Raw genomic sequence first — 16,252 nt, forward strand, 5'->3', positions numbered from 1 at the left:
TCAATTCATACACCCTGTACCATGGAATCAGGTCATCAAAAATCTCTTCCCAACTATTTTGCAATCTGTATGGTATAGTTGTCAACATCCTTCTCCTCAAATGAAACTAGTAACTTTCCTATTTATGCTATTTTTATTCCTCTGCCAGTTTTGATCCTTTATATTGGGCAGACAGACCAGTTCCCTACCTCCTCCCGCTGCCACCCGCCTCCTCCATTTTTGGGGTAATGCTGTAATCAATTGGTTGTACTCTTGGATTGCACAGACCTTTCAGTACAATTCTGATAACTCCATGAAGGACATAACTCTACCATTCCCATTTACAATATAATTTAAGAACAAAATACCTTTAAAACATATTTCCCATAAATACAGGTATTTTATCAACCAACACATTTGAGTTCAGCCATAATATGTGTTGTAATATTTGTTCTATCTTTTCCGGGGGTGAAATTGAAATTGTAGCCAGCTCTGCAATGCTTGTTTGAAAAAGAGAGATACTTTGAAAAAAGTATCATTTTCAGTTAATTGAAAATGAGACATGGCAATCTGCACAAAGGCAAAAAAGGCCATTTTGAAACAATGGATGAGCTTTTCTGATTAATCTACTTGAGAACTATTTAGGGTTCAAATAAAACTTTTGAATGAGTGAAACTTTTAGAGAGAACTTTAGTGCTTTTATATTTAATAATCTCAACCCACCCAAATCATATTCATTATATAGATAGGCACGTTTTATTATGTCTGGTTTAGCGTCCCAGATAAAGTTAAATATTCTTTGCTCAAATAATTTGAAAAACAAATAATCAGGAGTAGGCAGCGCCATAAGTAAGTGAGTAAACTGAGATATGACTAAGTAGTTAATCAGGGCAATTTTTCCATAAAGAGACCTCTCCATGGTTGCAGGATCTTGTCTATTTTTACAAGTTTTTTTATTTAAATTAATTGTGGAGAGCTTATTTATATATTTTGTGATATGAATACCGAGTATGTCTACTTTACCATCAGCCCATTTTATAGGTAAACTGCAGAGAAATGTAAAAGTTGTATTTTTTAAAGATCCAATACGTAATATTGTACACTTATCATAATTAGGTTTTAATCCAGAGAGTACAGTAAAGTTATCTAGATCTTCAGTGAGACATTGCAGGGATCTAGCTTGCAGACTTAATATAAAACTTGAGTTATTGGCATACATGGACACTGTTCTTAAGCCTCGGATTTCTAATCCTCTAATGTTGTTATTGGCATACATGGACACTGTTCTTAAGCCTTGGATTTCTAATCCTCTAATGTTGTTATTGGCATACATGGACACTGTTCTTAAGCCTCGGATTTCTAATCCTCTAATGTTGTTATCTGATTTTAGTAGCTAGCATTTCGATGGCCATAACGAATAGACATGGTGACAGTGGACACCCTTGTTTAACTCCTCTTGACAATTCAAAACTCTCTGAGAAGTAGCCGTTATTTACTATATTACACCCGGGGTTGCTATACATGATTTTTTACCCATTTTATAAGAGAATTACCGAAATTGAAAAAAATCCAGGCATTTATAAATAAAATCCAGTCTTACTTTATCAAATGCCTTTTCAAAATCCGCTATAAATACCATTCCTGGCTTCTTATATGTTACGTGATGTTTTATTATTTCTAGTAGTTTTCGTATATTATCTCCAATGTATCGTCCATGTAAAAAACCTGTCTGATCAGCATGAATACAACCTGGTAAAACCCTTTTAATTCTGAGAGCTATGCATTTCGCTAGTATTTTTGCATCACCACATTGAAGTGTAAGGGGCCTCCAGTTTTTTAGATAGACCGGGTCTTTATATTTACCATCTGGGTCTTGTTTTAATAATAGAGAAATCAGACCTTCCTACTGAGTACCTGACAGACTACCATTTCTATGGGAGTAGTTAAAACAAACTAGTAATGGAGCTTTTAGTATATAAAAAAATACTTGATATACCTCTCCCGGTATGCCATCAAGCCCTGGTGAAAGGATTTAATAATTGCCTCAAAAAGTTATTCCTCTGTAATTTGGCCTTCGCACTGATCTTTCTGTACATTTGTTAATTTTCCATTTTTATATTATTTGGAAAGATGTCCTTACCATAATCTTCCTTCAGTGAGGAGAGGATGAGATGGAAAAGAGAACATCTGCCTCAAAATATTATTCGGAGAATCATAGATGACTCTGTCTTTAGTAACGAGTTTCTGCATATTTTTTTCTCGGGGCATGTCTTTCTATTGTGACATCTTACCCTTATCTTGAACTCTACATTGCTACTCTGACACCTGTCCTCTATCTCACCCCCTGTGCCCTCCACATTACATTATCTATATCAGAACCCTGTTTTTTCTGACCTCTCTGCCCATCTCTGTGCCCCCCAGGCAGCCCAGCGGAGCTGTGCCAACTGCAGGTGGGAGACGAGGTGCTGGCGGTGAGCGGGCACAGGGTGGCAGAGATGAGCTACGGCGAGTGGAAGAGCAGCACAGAGCAGGCCCTGCAGCAGGGCAGCCTCACCATGGACATACGTCGCCACGGCAGGAACAGTGAGTAGACGACTGGAGAGAGAGAGTGTGCGGGCGTGTGGTGCGTGTGCAAATGTCTGTGTGTGGTTGTTGGTTTGAGGCACGTCGAGAATTTGTATTTTTAGTGTCAGTGTTGTTTTTGTTTGTTGTGTTGGCAAACTATTGTGCCACATTGAATTGGTCAGTAAATTGTTGTGCTCAATTATTTCATGGCAGTTTAATTATAATTTCATTGTCTCAACAGTTTTCTAGTCTCTTCTGGGATAAAATCAAATCAAGTTTATTGATCGCGTACACAGATTTGTAGGTGTTATAGCAGGTGCAGCAAAATGATTGTTACTAGCTCCAATAGCACCGTAGAATGTCTAGTAAATACAATACAAATACACAATCAAAAATCTGATCAAGAAATGTCAAAACGAGTCCTATTAACAATTCAAAGTAGATATATTCGAGTGAGCAGTGTCAGAGTCCAGAGCATAAATATGTGGTCTGTATAGACAGTATATCATTTGGAAAAGAAAAGGGTATGCCCAGTAATAGGTATAGTAGAATGATCTATCTCAAGAATACAGTATATACATCCACAGTGATTAACAGTATATGAAGTCACCAGTGTTTAATGTCTCTACAGTATATACATGGGGCGTTAGTCTCAAGGTGCAGGACAGAGTACCGGGCAGGTAGCCGTTAGTGATGGCTGTTCAAAAGTCTGATGGCCTGGTGATAGAAGCTGTTTCTCAGTCCCGGCTCTGATGCACCTGTACCGTCTCTGTCTGCTAGATGGTAGCAGAGTGAACAGACCGTGGCTTGGGTGGCTGAGGTCCTTAAAGGAGAACCTTTTTAGTTAGTGATATGGGAGCTCAGTTTTGACTGTCTGTCTGTTTTACTTTTCGTCTGTCTGTGTTTCTTCTGTTTCTGTCTTCCCTTCTCTGACTGTTTGTGTGTGTTTGCTTCTGAATGTTTATCTCTTGTCTGTTTCTGTCTTCCCTATTTAGAGTATGTTTTCCCCAACAGGCTTACACATGCTATTATAACACGATTACACCACCGAAACATTAATCAGTCTATTACGTTGCATAATAGACACTTTTGCAGGAGAGCGTGTGAGCCTGTTGGTAAATCCTAGGGGTTTGTAGATTGTGCATGGGTTGGGAAGGTGGTTTCTAAATCCTCCCGCTGTTCTTTAGAATAACAAAACAATCTTATTTTCCCTTCCAAGCTGTAGCGTCTGTACTTTGTCCTATAGTTGTATAGTGGTGCTTTTAAAGTACCTTTCCTAATATTGTGCTTTCACGCACACACACATACTCTCTCTTACACACATACATTGTCTTTCACTCTCTCTCACACACACCCCCCTTTGATTCTTTGCCATTGTCATGTGTCTGCGATGTTCAGACTGGGACAGAGACCTACCTTCCCTGCCGTGCAAAAGCCATAAGACCATCAATCTGACCAGTATGAATCATCATCCAACACTTATAGGTTCCCCCAACACAGCCACGGTTAACTCAACCACCAGCTTGGCTTTCACATCTCAGGGATCCATAGAAACCACCAAGGAAATCGCCATCCAACAAATCACTGTGAGTTTTACACAAAGACCTCATGGTGTTGATAGTGTTCAAGTGTTTCTTGTTAGCTTTCTTATCTTACTCACAAATACCCAGATAAGATATTGCATTATCACAAAGTTGCAAATATGTTGTGAAACGGTTGGTAAGGGCATTGATATAGGACATAATTGCAAAAAACTGTTGTTAACAATTGTTAGTTGCATGATCACATTTAATAACATGTATTGATTAAACCCCAAACAGTTCTCAACAGGCTTTTCCTTCATCTTGTTGCAGGATGTGGCATCCATTGGAGTGAATGGAGGTTCCCGTGACAAGACGGTGACCGTGAAAAACAAAGGTAAAGAGCATAGAGCAGAGATACTAACCAGAGTTTTTATGACTAGCCTATTAACATCAACAAGCTTGAGAAAGCAATGACAACATTCTCTCTTTGGGATTGTATGTGTTTTTGATGGTGAATTGCTCATTGCTCAATTATGTACTGATGATATTATGATGTTCTGTTTGCTTGTAATGTTGGATATGTTTGTGTGAGCATTTTGGAAAGAGCTGGCCTGAGCTTATATAAATGTGTTTTTATTTTGAGTGTGACGACGTAATCCTAATGAAATTGTTATGTTTTCAGTGGGGGATAATGTAGATTTTGATAGATGTTATCCATGCCATGATACTGTAGAAGATATTACTTCAATGTTTCTCTCCCAGCTCCTCTCTTACACTCTGTGTTCCTGTTCTGATTTCTCCATCTCTCACATAGAGTCTGTAGAACCCATATCTTTGAAAAACTTAAAACGGAGGTCAGAGTTTTTTGAACAAGGTAAAAAGGGCCTGACTGTGCCCTGGTTTTGGTGACGGGTTATTATCAATAGTTTGTGTTACTATCAGAAGGCTGGGTGCTCTGGGCTTCCATCTCTTTCTCTCTATCCCAGTGGTTCTCCTATGGACCTACCTGGTATAAAGGTTTTCGGCTCAACTATGACTTAACCTAATCATTATGATCAATTGTTTTTTAAATTTAGATGATTACGGGAAGGTTGAGAGAAAAAAGTTGAATACTCAGCAGTTCCCCAGGGCTCCGTGTTGGGCCCGCTGCTTTTTTTGTTTTTGTTGTTTGTTTTTAGGTTGTCTTTGAAGCCAATGCCTTTTTCCATCCCCCCCCTTTTTCTGACTGCATGTTTGCATTGATGGCAGCTTTGCATACTCTTGGCATTCTCTCAACCAGCTTCACCTGGAATGCTTTTCCAACAGTCTTTAAGGATTTCCCATATATGCTGAGCACTTGTTGGCTGCTTTTCCTTCACTCTGCGTTCCAACTCATCCCAAACCATCTCAATTGGGTTCAGGTTGCGTGATTGTTGAGGCCAGGTCATCTGGTCATCTGATGCAGCACTCAATCGCTCTCCTTCTTGGTCAAAAAGCCCTTACACAGCCTGGAGGAGGGTTGGCTCATTGTCCTGTTGAAAAAAGATGATAGTCCCACTAAGCGCAAACCAGATGGGATGGCGTATCGCTGCAGAATGCTGTGGTAGCCATGCTGGTTAAGTGTGCCTTTAATTCTAAATAAATAACTGACAGTGTCACCAGCAAAGCACCATCACACCTCCTCCTCCATGCTTTATGGTGGGAACTACGTCTCACAAAGACGTAGCGGTTGGAACCAAAAATCTTGGACTCATCAGACCATAGGACAGATTTCCACCCTTCTAATGTCCATTGCTCGTTTTCTTGGCCCAAGTAAGTCTCTTCTTATTATTGGTGTCCTTTAATAGTTATTTCTTTGCAGAAATTTGACCATGAAGGCCTGATTTCACACAGTCTCCTCTGAACAGTTGATGTTGAGATGTGTCTGTTAATTGAGCTCTGTGAAGCATTTATTTGGGCTGCAATTTCTGAGGCTGGTAACTGTAATGAACTTATCCTCTGCAGCAGAGGTAACTCTGGGTCTTCCTTTCCTGTGGCTGTCCTCGTGAGAGCCAGTTTCATCATAGCGCCTGATGGTTTTACTTGAAGAAACTTTCAAAGTTCTTGACATTTTCCAAATTGAGTGACCTTCATGACTTAAGATAATGATGGACAGTCATTTCTCTTTGCTTATTTGAGCTGTCCTTGCCTTAATATGGACTTGGTCTTTTACCAAATAGGGCTATCTTCTGTATACCAACCCTACCTTGTTACAACACAACTGATTGGCTCAAACACATTAAGAAGGAAAGAAATTCCACTATTCAACTTTTAACAAGGCACACCTGTTAATTGAAATGCATTCCAGGTGACTACCTCATGAAGCTTGTTGAGAGAATGCCAAGAGTGTGCAAAGCTGTCATCAATGCAAAGGGTGGCTACTTTCAAGAATCTCACGTAAAATATGTTTTGATTTGTTTAACAACTTTTTGGTTACTACATGATTCCATGTGAGTAATTTCATAGTTCTGATGACTTCAACTATTATTCTACAGTGCAGAAAGTAGTCAAAAAATAAAGAAAAACCCTTGAATGAGTAGGTGTTCAAACTTTTAACTGGTACTGAAAGTACCAAATAATGTAATTTCCCCCTTTTTGTTTTTGCACACAATTTAGCCTATTTATTTGATACAGTCATATTTACTCCTTTAGCAAGTATGTCAATAATTTCAGACCTCACTGTACGTGCATCTATGGCTCTTAAGCCTGAAAAGTTATACTATCACAAGTCTAACTCAGGTGAAAGTGTAGTCAGGTGTGTGGTATAGTATTTTGGTGTGATGTCCAGGTGTCACACATTGGCTCCCCTCCCACTCAACCTTGCATGCTGTGCTGTGCTATGCTGGTGCTCTTGTGGTTTTACTAATAGCTAATGCTTCTGCATGCATCAATATATCAACATGATTTTTGGTGACTTATTTCGATTTTTGTGTGCTATTCCTGTTTGCATCTTGTGTAATCTGTTTAAAAATGATTTTATTTTCATGAGATGTTAATACACTGATCTAGTTAGTGTGATGTGCTTTGGTACCACACCAACATTATGTTGGTATCTACCATGCAGTATGTTGGTACCTACTATTTGACAGAATATCAAAGACTGGTATTCTGTCAAATAATATACTCCTTGTGGCATTATTAGCAACACTCGAGGTGAATTTAAAAAACACATTTTGTTTGCTTCAGGCTTGATTTGAAAACATCTCAAATTATAGCTGAGGGTTTGGTTCAAGTTTAAACACCATTTAATAGTTTTAAAAGTTTAAACACTAAAATCCTGAGGTGCCAGTCTGTGTCCGCTTTAGCAAACTCTTCAGTTGTCTTGACAAACGTGGTAATGATGTAGTATTTTTGGAATTTAAAAACAGTGCACTTGACGTGGCAGCATACTGAATGATGTATAACACTCTGAGATATAACTGGAAACATTAGAGCTATTTGATTATGTTTATTATTTTTTCAAGGAGGATCAGATTCTGCGATATCAGATGTAAGTAATACTATTTAAAATTTAAAGAATGTTGTTTTCTAAAAACAAGTGGTTGGGGTTTTTGCTCTCAACTGCGTTCTCAAGCATGACAGCTTCTTTGTGAGTGACATCTTTACTGTGTGGAATAGTTATGGGTTATTTAACTACCACCCAAGGGGCAGGATCCGTTGCTCCCTTAAACTCCTTGATTGCCCAGTTACCTTGACGACAGGGCAGAGAATTCCCCAACTTTTGTGTCGTTGAGTATTGTACAATGAACAATCTTTTGAAACTGGATGATGATTATGATAACTTGAGTGGACTGAATCGTCTGCAGCTCACTTTGAAAAGGCTCACGGAAGGAATAACCGACTGTACTTCTCATCTTAGTCATAGAAACTGAAATACTATACATGGGTAGCACGTTAATACATAAACGATGAAACAACTAAAATAAAAAACAAGTGAAATGTATGAAAATATGTATAAGGGTTGGGGAGACCCAAATAGTTTTGTTGATTGTATTACTTGTATTCAAGCATCAGATAAGGGGAAAGAATGTTGTTATTAGTGTAATGGCAGGATAAGTTTGACCTATAAAGGCAATGTCTCTCTTCCGTCAGATGCCCGTTCCCTCCATCGCTCCCTCTAACCACTGGTCCTGGGACCTGGAGGAGGAGCGCCGGAGGCAGGAGAAGTGGCAGAAAGAGCAGGAGCGACTTCTACAGGTGAAACACTGTAGTGGGTGTTGGTGGTGGGGTTGTTATGATGTGTATGTATGCACATGTGTGTGGGCTCATGTGTGTGGGCTCATGTGTGTGGGCTCATGTGTGTGGGCTCATGTGTGTGGGCTCATGTATGTATGCACATGTGTGTGGGCTCATGTGTGTGGGCTCATGTGTGTGGGCTCATGTGCATCTGTGTCCACAGTAGAACATTTGGTTCCACTTTACATTACATAGACCTTGGTTCAAAAGGTGTCCAACCTGATCCCTGCAGAGCAGCTGTAGACTAGAGGCCAAGGCTCGTTGTTCCCCCACTCTATATTCCCTGCAGGTCAAACGGCCTAATTTCTTAGTGAGACGGATAGATTTTCTGCCAAGCTTCTACCCAATTTCACCTACTTTGGGGGACGTAGCTGGAGTATAGAGCTTGTACAAACAAACTGAGCGGTTTGAGGTGAAACATCTGGGATTGTTTCTGTTTTCATGGTCAGGAGTTAGGTAGACTCCTGTTAGTCTTGGATCTTATGTAATTCGTCTAGCTTGTCTTCCTATTGCCCTTTGTTGGGTTTTGGTAGACTAAAATATGGCAATTTCTTCCTTGTCAGGATTTCAGGGATGTCGGTTGTTGTATGAGCGAAGGCACTTTACCTACTGTGAAATTATACTGAACAAAAATATAAACGCAACATGTAAAGTGTTGGTCCCATGTTTCAGGAGCTGAAATAAAAGATCCCAGAAATGTTCTAAAAGCACAAAAACCTTATTTCTCTCAAATTTTGTGCACAAATTTGTTAACACCCCTGTTAGTGAGCATTTCTCATTTGCCAAGATAATCCATCCACTTGACTGGTGTGTCATATCAAGAAGCGGATTAAAAAGCATCATCATTACACAGGTGTACCTTGTGCTGTGGACAATAACAGGCCACTGTAAAACGTGCAGTTTTCTCACATAGCACAATGCGACAGATGTCTCAAGTTTTGACGGAGTGCGCAATTGGCATGCTGACTGCAGGAATGTCCACCAGAGCTGTTGCCAGAGAATTTGTTAATTTCTCTACCATATGCCGCCTGCAACGTCGTTTTAGAGAATTTGGCAGTAGGTCCGCAGACCATGTGTAACCATGCCAGCCCAGGACCTCCACATCCGTCTTTTTCACCTGCAGGATCATCTGTGATCAGCCACCCAGACAACTAATGAAACTGAGTAGTATTTCTGTCTGTAATAAAACCTTTTGTGGGGAGAAACTCATTCTGATTGGCTTGGTCTGGCTCCCCAGTGGGTGGGCCTGGCTTGGAAGTGCGTGGGCCTAGCCCCTCCCAGCCCACCCGTGGCTGTCCCCCTGCCCAGTCATGAGAAATCCATAGATTAGGGCCTAAGGAATTTATTTCAGTTGACAGATTTCCTTATATGAACGAACTGTAACTCAGTAAAATCTTTGAAATTGTTGCATTTATATTTATGTTCAGTATATGTTTGTCACAAAAGCTAGGAGTGGTGGGTGTGGAGTCAGACGCAGAGAGCAAAGCTTCCAATGTAGACATACTTATTCAGCTGGGTCTAGCCAACATACACAATGACCAATAAACAGTTAAGAAACCAAAACCAGGCAAATAACGAACAGCAAAAATACGTATAAGCAAAACGAAAATCTACCACTGACAGAGAGGAATAAGCCCGCACAAAAGCAGGCAGGCCCTGGAAGTCAAATCAAATCAAATCAAATGTATTTGTCACACACACATGGTTAGCAGATGTTAATGCGAGTGTAGCGAAATGCTTGTGCGTCTAGTTCCGACAATGCAGTAATAACCAACGAGTAACCTAACCTAACAATTCCAAAACTACTACCTTATACACACAAGTGTAAAGGGATAAAGAATATGTACATAAAGATATGAATGAGTGATGGTACAGAAGGCATAGGCAAGATGCAGTAGATGGTATTGAGTACTGTATATACATATGAGATGAGTAGTGTAGGGTATGTAAACAAAGTGGCATAGTTTAAAGTGGCTAGTGATACACGTATTACATAAAGATGCAGTAGATGATAGAGTACAGTATATACATATACACATGAGATGGATAATGTAGGGTATGTAAACATTGTATTAAGTAGCATTGTTTAAAGTGGCTAGTGATATATTTTACATCAATTTCCATCAATTCCCATTATTAAAGTGGCTGGAGTTGAGTCAGTGTGTTGGCAGCAACCACTCAATGTTAGTGGTGGCTGTTTAACAGTCTGATGGCCTTGAGATAGAAGCTGTTTTTCAGTCTCTCGGTCCAAGCTTTGATGCACCTGTACTGACCTCGCCTTCTGGATGATAGCGGGGTGAACAGGCAGTGGCTCGGGTGGTTGTTGTCCTTGATGATCTTTATGGCCTTCCTGTGACATCGGGTGGTGTAGGTGTCCTGGAGGGCAGGTAGTTTGCCCCCGGTGATGCGTTGTGCAGACCTCACTACCCTCTGGAGAGCCTTACGGTTGTGGGCGAAGCAGTTGCCGTACCAGGCAGTGATACAGCCCGCCAGGATGCTCTCGATTGTGCATCTGTAGAAGTTTGTGAGTGTTTTTGGTGACAAGCCGAATTTCGTCAGCCTCCTGAGGTTGAAGAAGCGCTGCTGGGTGTTCCAATTCAGTTTGTCTGTGATGTGTACGACGAGGAACTTAAAACTTACTACCCTCTCCACTACTGTCCCATCGATGTGGATAGGGGGGTGCTCCCTCTGCTGTTTCCTGAAGTCCACAATCATCTCCTTAGTTTTGTTGACGTTGAGTGTGAGGTTATTTTCCTGACACCACACTGATGGCCCTCACCTCCTCCCTGTAGGCCGTCTCGTCATTGTTGGTAATCAAGCCTACCACTGTAGTGTCGTCCGCAAACTTGATGATTGAGTTGGAGGCGTGCGTGGCCACGCAGTCGTGCGTGAACAGGGAGTACAGGAGAGGGCTCAGAACGCACTCTTGTGGGGCCCCAGTGTTGAGGATCAGCGGGGTGGAGATGTTGTTACCTACCCTCACCACCTGGGGGCGGCCTGTCAGGAAGTCCAGTACCCAGTTGCACAGGGCGGGGTTGAGACCCAGGGTCTCGAGCTTGATGACGAGTTTGAAGGGTACTATGGTGTTAAATGCTGAGCTGTAGTCGATGAACAGCATTCTCACATAGGTATTCCTCTTGTCCAGATGGGTTAGGGCAGTGTGCAGTGTGGTTGAGATTGCATCGTCTGTGGACCTATTTGGGCGGTAAGCAAATTGGAGTGGGTCTATGGTGTCAGGTAGGGTGGAGGTGATATGGTCGTTGACTAGTCTCTCAAAGCACTTCATGATGACGGAAGTGAGTGCTATGGGGCGGTAATCATTTAGCTCAGTTACCTTAGCTTTCTTGGGAACAGGAACAATGGTGGCCCTCTTGAAGCATGTGGGAACAGCAGACTGGGATAGGGATCAATTGAATATGTCCGTAAACACACCAGCCAGCTGGTCTGCGCATGCTCTGAGGGCGCGGCTTGGGATGCCGCCTGGGCCTGCAGCCTTGCGAGGGTTAACACGTTTAAATGTTTTACTCACCTCGGCTGCAGTGAAGGAGAGTCCGCATGTTTTGGTTGCGGCCCGTGTCAGTGGCACTGTATTGTCCTCAAAGCAGGCAAAAAGTTATTTAGTCTGCCTGGGAGCAAGGCATCCTGGTCCGTGACTGGGCTGGTTTTCTTTTTGTAATCCGTGATTGACTGTAAACCTTGCCACATACCTCTTGTGTCTGAGTTGTGGTTGCATGATGTTTGGTGATCACAGAATCAGTAGGTGTAGACAAAAATAGAAGCAAATAGGTCAACTTTGATTTGACTAAAGAGTTATTCAGTGTGATTTTTCCACAAATAGACAGGTAGCAAGATCATAACTATTTTTGCGAACTTTCTATTAAAAATGATTGGAGTGAGATTTATTTCTTTCAGGATATGTATACCGAGCATGTCCACATCTCCATCAGTCCATTTTACTGCTAAACTACACGTTAATATAAAAGTTGTATTTTTTGTGATCCAATACGTAATATAGTAAGTAAAAACAAATAAATCCTATTCAATATGAATAGGATTTATTTTATTTATTTTGTTTACATTATTCATTGTAACCACAATGTCACAAATAATTGATCACACATGAGCAGATGAACTTGGTCAAAACATTTCTTTATTAAACACTTCTTCACAACAGCAAAGATGAACTCACTTTATATAGAGGGGCTATCACTCTTTCACACTGGTAAATCAATCCAGTTTGTTATTTCAAATTATTTATTTCTGTTTTTAGAGGAAGAGAAACAAAAAGCCAACCGTGCCTATTTTTCGAAATCATCAGTCCATATGTCAAGTGTAATTCCCCCATTTGTATTTACCCGGGTCTCTCGACTCCAGGGTCACTGCCAGCATTTTTTTTTGTTTTTTGCCTGATGCAGGACTCTAGTGAGAGAAGAGAGACTCCGGCTGAAAACACCTTACGAAAAGACAGTCAATTTGTGCTACAGTTTAGACTACCGATAGATCAAGCGTTCTAACTCCCCCTTGTGGTAGTGTGGTGCAATGACAGAACGATGCAATCTACCACAAACGGTCGCGGCATAAACTCAAAACTTTTAAAGGAAAAACCACTGTAGGTGGCAGGCACACCGGTTCTGAATGTGTCAAGAACTGCAATGCTGCTGGGTTTTTCACCCTCAACAGTTTCCCGTGTGTATCAAGAATGGTCCAACACCCAAAGGACATCCAGCCAACTTGACACAACTGTGGGAATCATTAGAGTCAACATAGGTCAGCATCCCTGTGGAATGCTTTCGACAACCTTGTAAAGTCCATGCCCCGTTCTGAGGGTAAAATGGGGTGCAACTCAATATTAGGAAGGTGTTCCTAATGTTTTGTACACTCTGTGTGTGCGTGTGTTGGGATTTGTGTGAGAGTGTCAGTGTAGCGTGTGTGTGTGGGTGGGTAGAGTCTTGTGAGTGTGCATAGAGTCCGTGCAAGATAGGGTCAATGAAGATAGTCCGGATAACCATTTGATGAACTATTTAGCAGTCTTATGGTTTGGGTGTAGAAGCCTGTCTCGGAGCCTGTTTGTCCGAGAACCGATGCTCTGGTATCATTTGATTAACTATTTAGCAGTCTTATGGTTTGGGTGTTGAAGCTGTCTCGGAGCCTGTTTGTCCGAGAACCGATGCTCTGGTATCATTTGATTAACTATTTAGCAGTCTTATGGTTTGGGTGTTGAAGCTGTCTCGGAGCCTGTTTGTCCGAGAACCGATGCTCTGGTATCATTTGCCGGACGGTAGCAGAGAGAACAGTCTATGGCTTGGGTGTAGAAGCCTGTCTCGGAGCCTGTTTGTCCGAGAACCGATGCTCTGGTATTATTTTCCGGACGGTAGCAGAGAGAACAGTCTATGGCTTGGGTGTAGAAGCCTGTCTCGGAGCCTGTTTGTCCGAGAACCGATGCTCTGGTGCCATTTGCCGGACGGTAGCAGAGAGCACAGTCTATGACTTGGGTGGCTGAAGTCTTTGGCAATTTTTCAAGCCTTCCACCTGGTATAGAGGTCCTGGATGGCAGGGAGCTCGGCCACAGTGATGTACTGGGCCGCCCGCACCACCCTCTGTAGCACTTTGCGGTCGAGGGCGGTGCAGTTCCCATACCAAGTGGTGATTCAGCCATTCTCTCAATGGTGCAGCTGTATAACTTTTTGAAAATCTGCAGCCCATGCCAAATATTTTCAGCCTCCTGTCGGGGAAGAGGTGCTTTTGTGTCCTTTTCACAACTGTGTTGGTGTGTGTGGACCATGTTAAGTCCTTACTGATGTGGACAACAAGGAACTTGAAGCTCTCGACCCTGTTCTATTCTTCCTGCTTCCTGTAGTCTACGATAAACCCCTTGGTCTTACTGATGTTGAGGGAGAGGTTGTTGTCCTGGCACCACACTGCCAGGTCTCTGACCTCCTCCCTGTAAGCTGTCTCATCTCTGTCTGTGATCAGGCCTACCTGTTGTTTGATTGCGATTAAATGTTGTTGTCAGTAAGTATAGGGGGCGGGTGACCAAAGCTCCAGAGAAACTTTGTGTGTGTTTGTAAACAGGAAAAATACAGTCGTGACCAGGAGAAACTGGAGGAGGAGTGGCGTCGAGCCCAGCAGGATGCTGTGACTGACGGGGGCAGACAGCACCAAGAAGTGAGGAACCAAAACATAATTTTCTGGTAGTAAACCGAGGTACAAACTCTGGCTTTGGCTTTATCCCTTTACTGTCTATTCCTCAGGAGCCGAGCAGCAAGAGTATCAGCCTACCCTGCCCTCTCCGCCAGCCCATCCTGCCCTGGGAGGACCAGGAGGAAGAGAGGATGAGGAGGAGGGAAGAGGAGGAGGCACAGCGAAGACAGGAGGAGAAGAGGAGAATGGAGGATGAGCAGCGATGGCAGGAGGAGAGGATGAGAACAGAGGAGCGAGATCTGCTGCGTCTTCAGATGGAGAAGAAGAGGGAGGAGCAAAAGGAGGAGGAGAGGAGACAGAGGAAAGAGGAGGAGCTGAGATGGCAAAGGAGGAAGGAGGAAGAGAGGGAGGAGGAGAGGAGGCACCAGAAGGCTGCTAATCAACAACACATGGAGAATGCCAGAATGCAGGAACAGCAGCAATGGTTCATAATAATAATATTTTCTTCAAAGGGAAATTTCACCCAAATTACAATATGACATATTGGTTTCCTTAAGCAGTCTATAGACAAGGTATCACAGCAATCTATGCTTTGGTTTAGTTTCCCTGGCACTGCTAACGTTTCAGCATTTATGGCACAAATCCAATGCATGTCATGGTACCTATATTGTACATCATGCCCAAATTATCCTAAAGTATCTCAAATTGATTAGGTAGATGAACAAAGCAACTTTTAGATGATGGTCCACTTTCCATTTTAATGTTTTTTAAAATTTTGATCTTCATAACAGGAATTATTTTTTATTTTCACCCAGATTTTTTTAGTTTAGATGTTTACAATGATAGACAATTGCAATAATATCATCTTTTTCTTTTCCATAAATCCTCCTTCCCATCCCACCCAGTTAATTTCTTGAAGAATATTTGCGTGCAGTCCAAATACACACTGAACAAAAATATAAACGCAACATACAATCATTTCAAAGATTTTACAGTTCATATAAGAAAATCAGTCAATTGAAATCACTTCATTAGGCCCTAATCAATGGATTTCACATGACTGGGAATACAGATCTGTATCTATTGGTCACAGATACATTTAAAAAAAGAATAAAGTAGGTGGAGTGGATCAGAAAACCAGTCCATCTCTGGTGTGACCACCATTTGCCTCATGCAGCGTGACACAGCTCCTTCGCATTGAGTTAATCAGGCTGTTGATTGTGGCCGGTATAATGTTGTCCCAGTCCTTTTCAATGGCTCTGTGAAGTTGCTGGATATTGGTGGGAACTGGAACACGCTGTCGTACATGTCGATCCAAACATGCTCAATGGGTCTGTTGAGTATGCAGGCCATCGAAGAATTGGGCCATTTTCAGCTTCCAATTTTCTTTGCAACATTGGGCCGTGCATTATCATGCTGAAACATGAGGTGACGGCGGCGGATGAATGGCACGACAATGGGCCTCAAGATCTTGTCACAGTATCTAGTATTTAGTCAAATGCAATTGTATTAGTTTTCCTTAACTTATGCCTGCCATACCATAAACCCACCGCCACTATGGGGCACTGTTCACAACAACATTGACATAAGCAAACCGCTCACCTACACGACGCCATACACGCTGTTTGCCATCTGCCTGGTACAGTTGAAACTGAGATGTAAATGTAAATGTAAACACACTTCTCCTTCGTCGAAGGTGAGCATTTGCTCACTGAAGTCAGTTACAATGCCAAACTGTAGTCAGGTCAAGACCCTGAGGACGACAGACACCCAGATGAGTTTCCCTGAGA

At 42.0% G+C, this 16,252-nt stretch overlaps 1 protein-coding gene across 6 annotated transcripts in view; it reads left to right on the forward strand.

The window, feature by feature from the left end:
- lmo7a (LIM domain 7a) overlaps positions 1-16,252 on the forward strand; it is a 128,511-nt gene that overhangs the window by 99,748 nt on the left and 12,511 nt on the right. For 5 of the 6 annotated variants that reach the window (XM_052521874.1, XM_052521875.1, XM_052521877.1 and 2 more), the window contains 8 exons: positions 2,401-2,562; positions 3,943-4,130; positions 4,398-4,461; positions 4,882-4,941; positions 7,550-7,575; positions 8,178-8,282; positions 14,394-14,486; positions 14,573-14,946. In XM_052521874.1, coding sequence (XP_052377834.1) covers positions 2,401-2,562; positions 3,943-4,130; positions 4,398-4,461; positions 4,882-4,941; positions 7,550-7,575; positions 8,178-8,282; positions 14,394-14,486; positions 14,573-14,946 — 1,072 coding nt within the window. The remainder of the gene's footprint in view (positions 1-2,400; positions 2,563-3,942; positions 4,131-4,397; positions 4,462-4,881; positions 4,942-7,549; positions 7,576-8,177; positions 8,283-14,393; positions 14,487-14,572; positions 14,947-16,252) is intronic. The other variant, XM_052521879.1, reaches the window with a different exon arrangement.

This window comes from Oncorhynchus keta, chromosome 7, assembly GCF_023373465.1.
Source record: "Oncorhynchus keta strain PuntledgeMale-10-30-2019 chromosome 7, Oket_V2, whole genome shotgun sequence".
NCBI classification, from domain to species: Eukaryota; Metazoa; Chordata; class Actinopteri; order Salmoniformes; family Salmonidae; genus Oncorhynchus; species Oncorhynchus keta.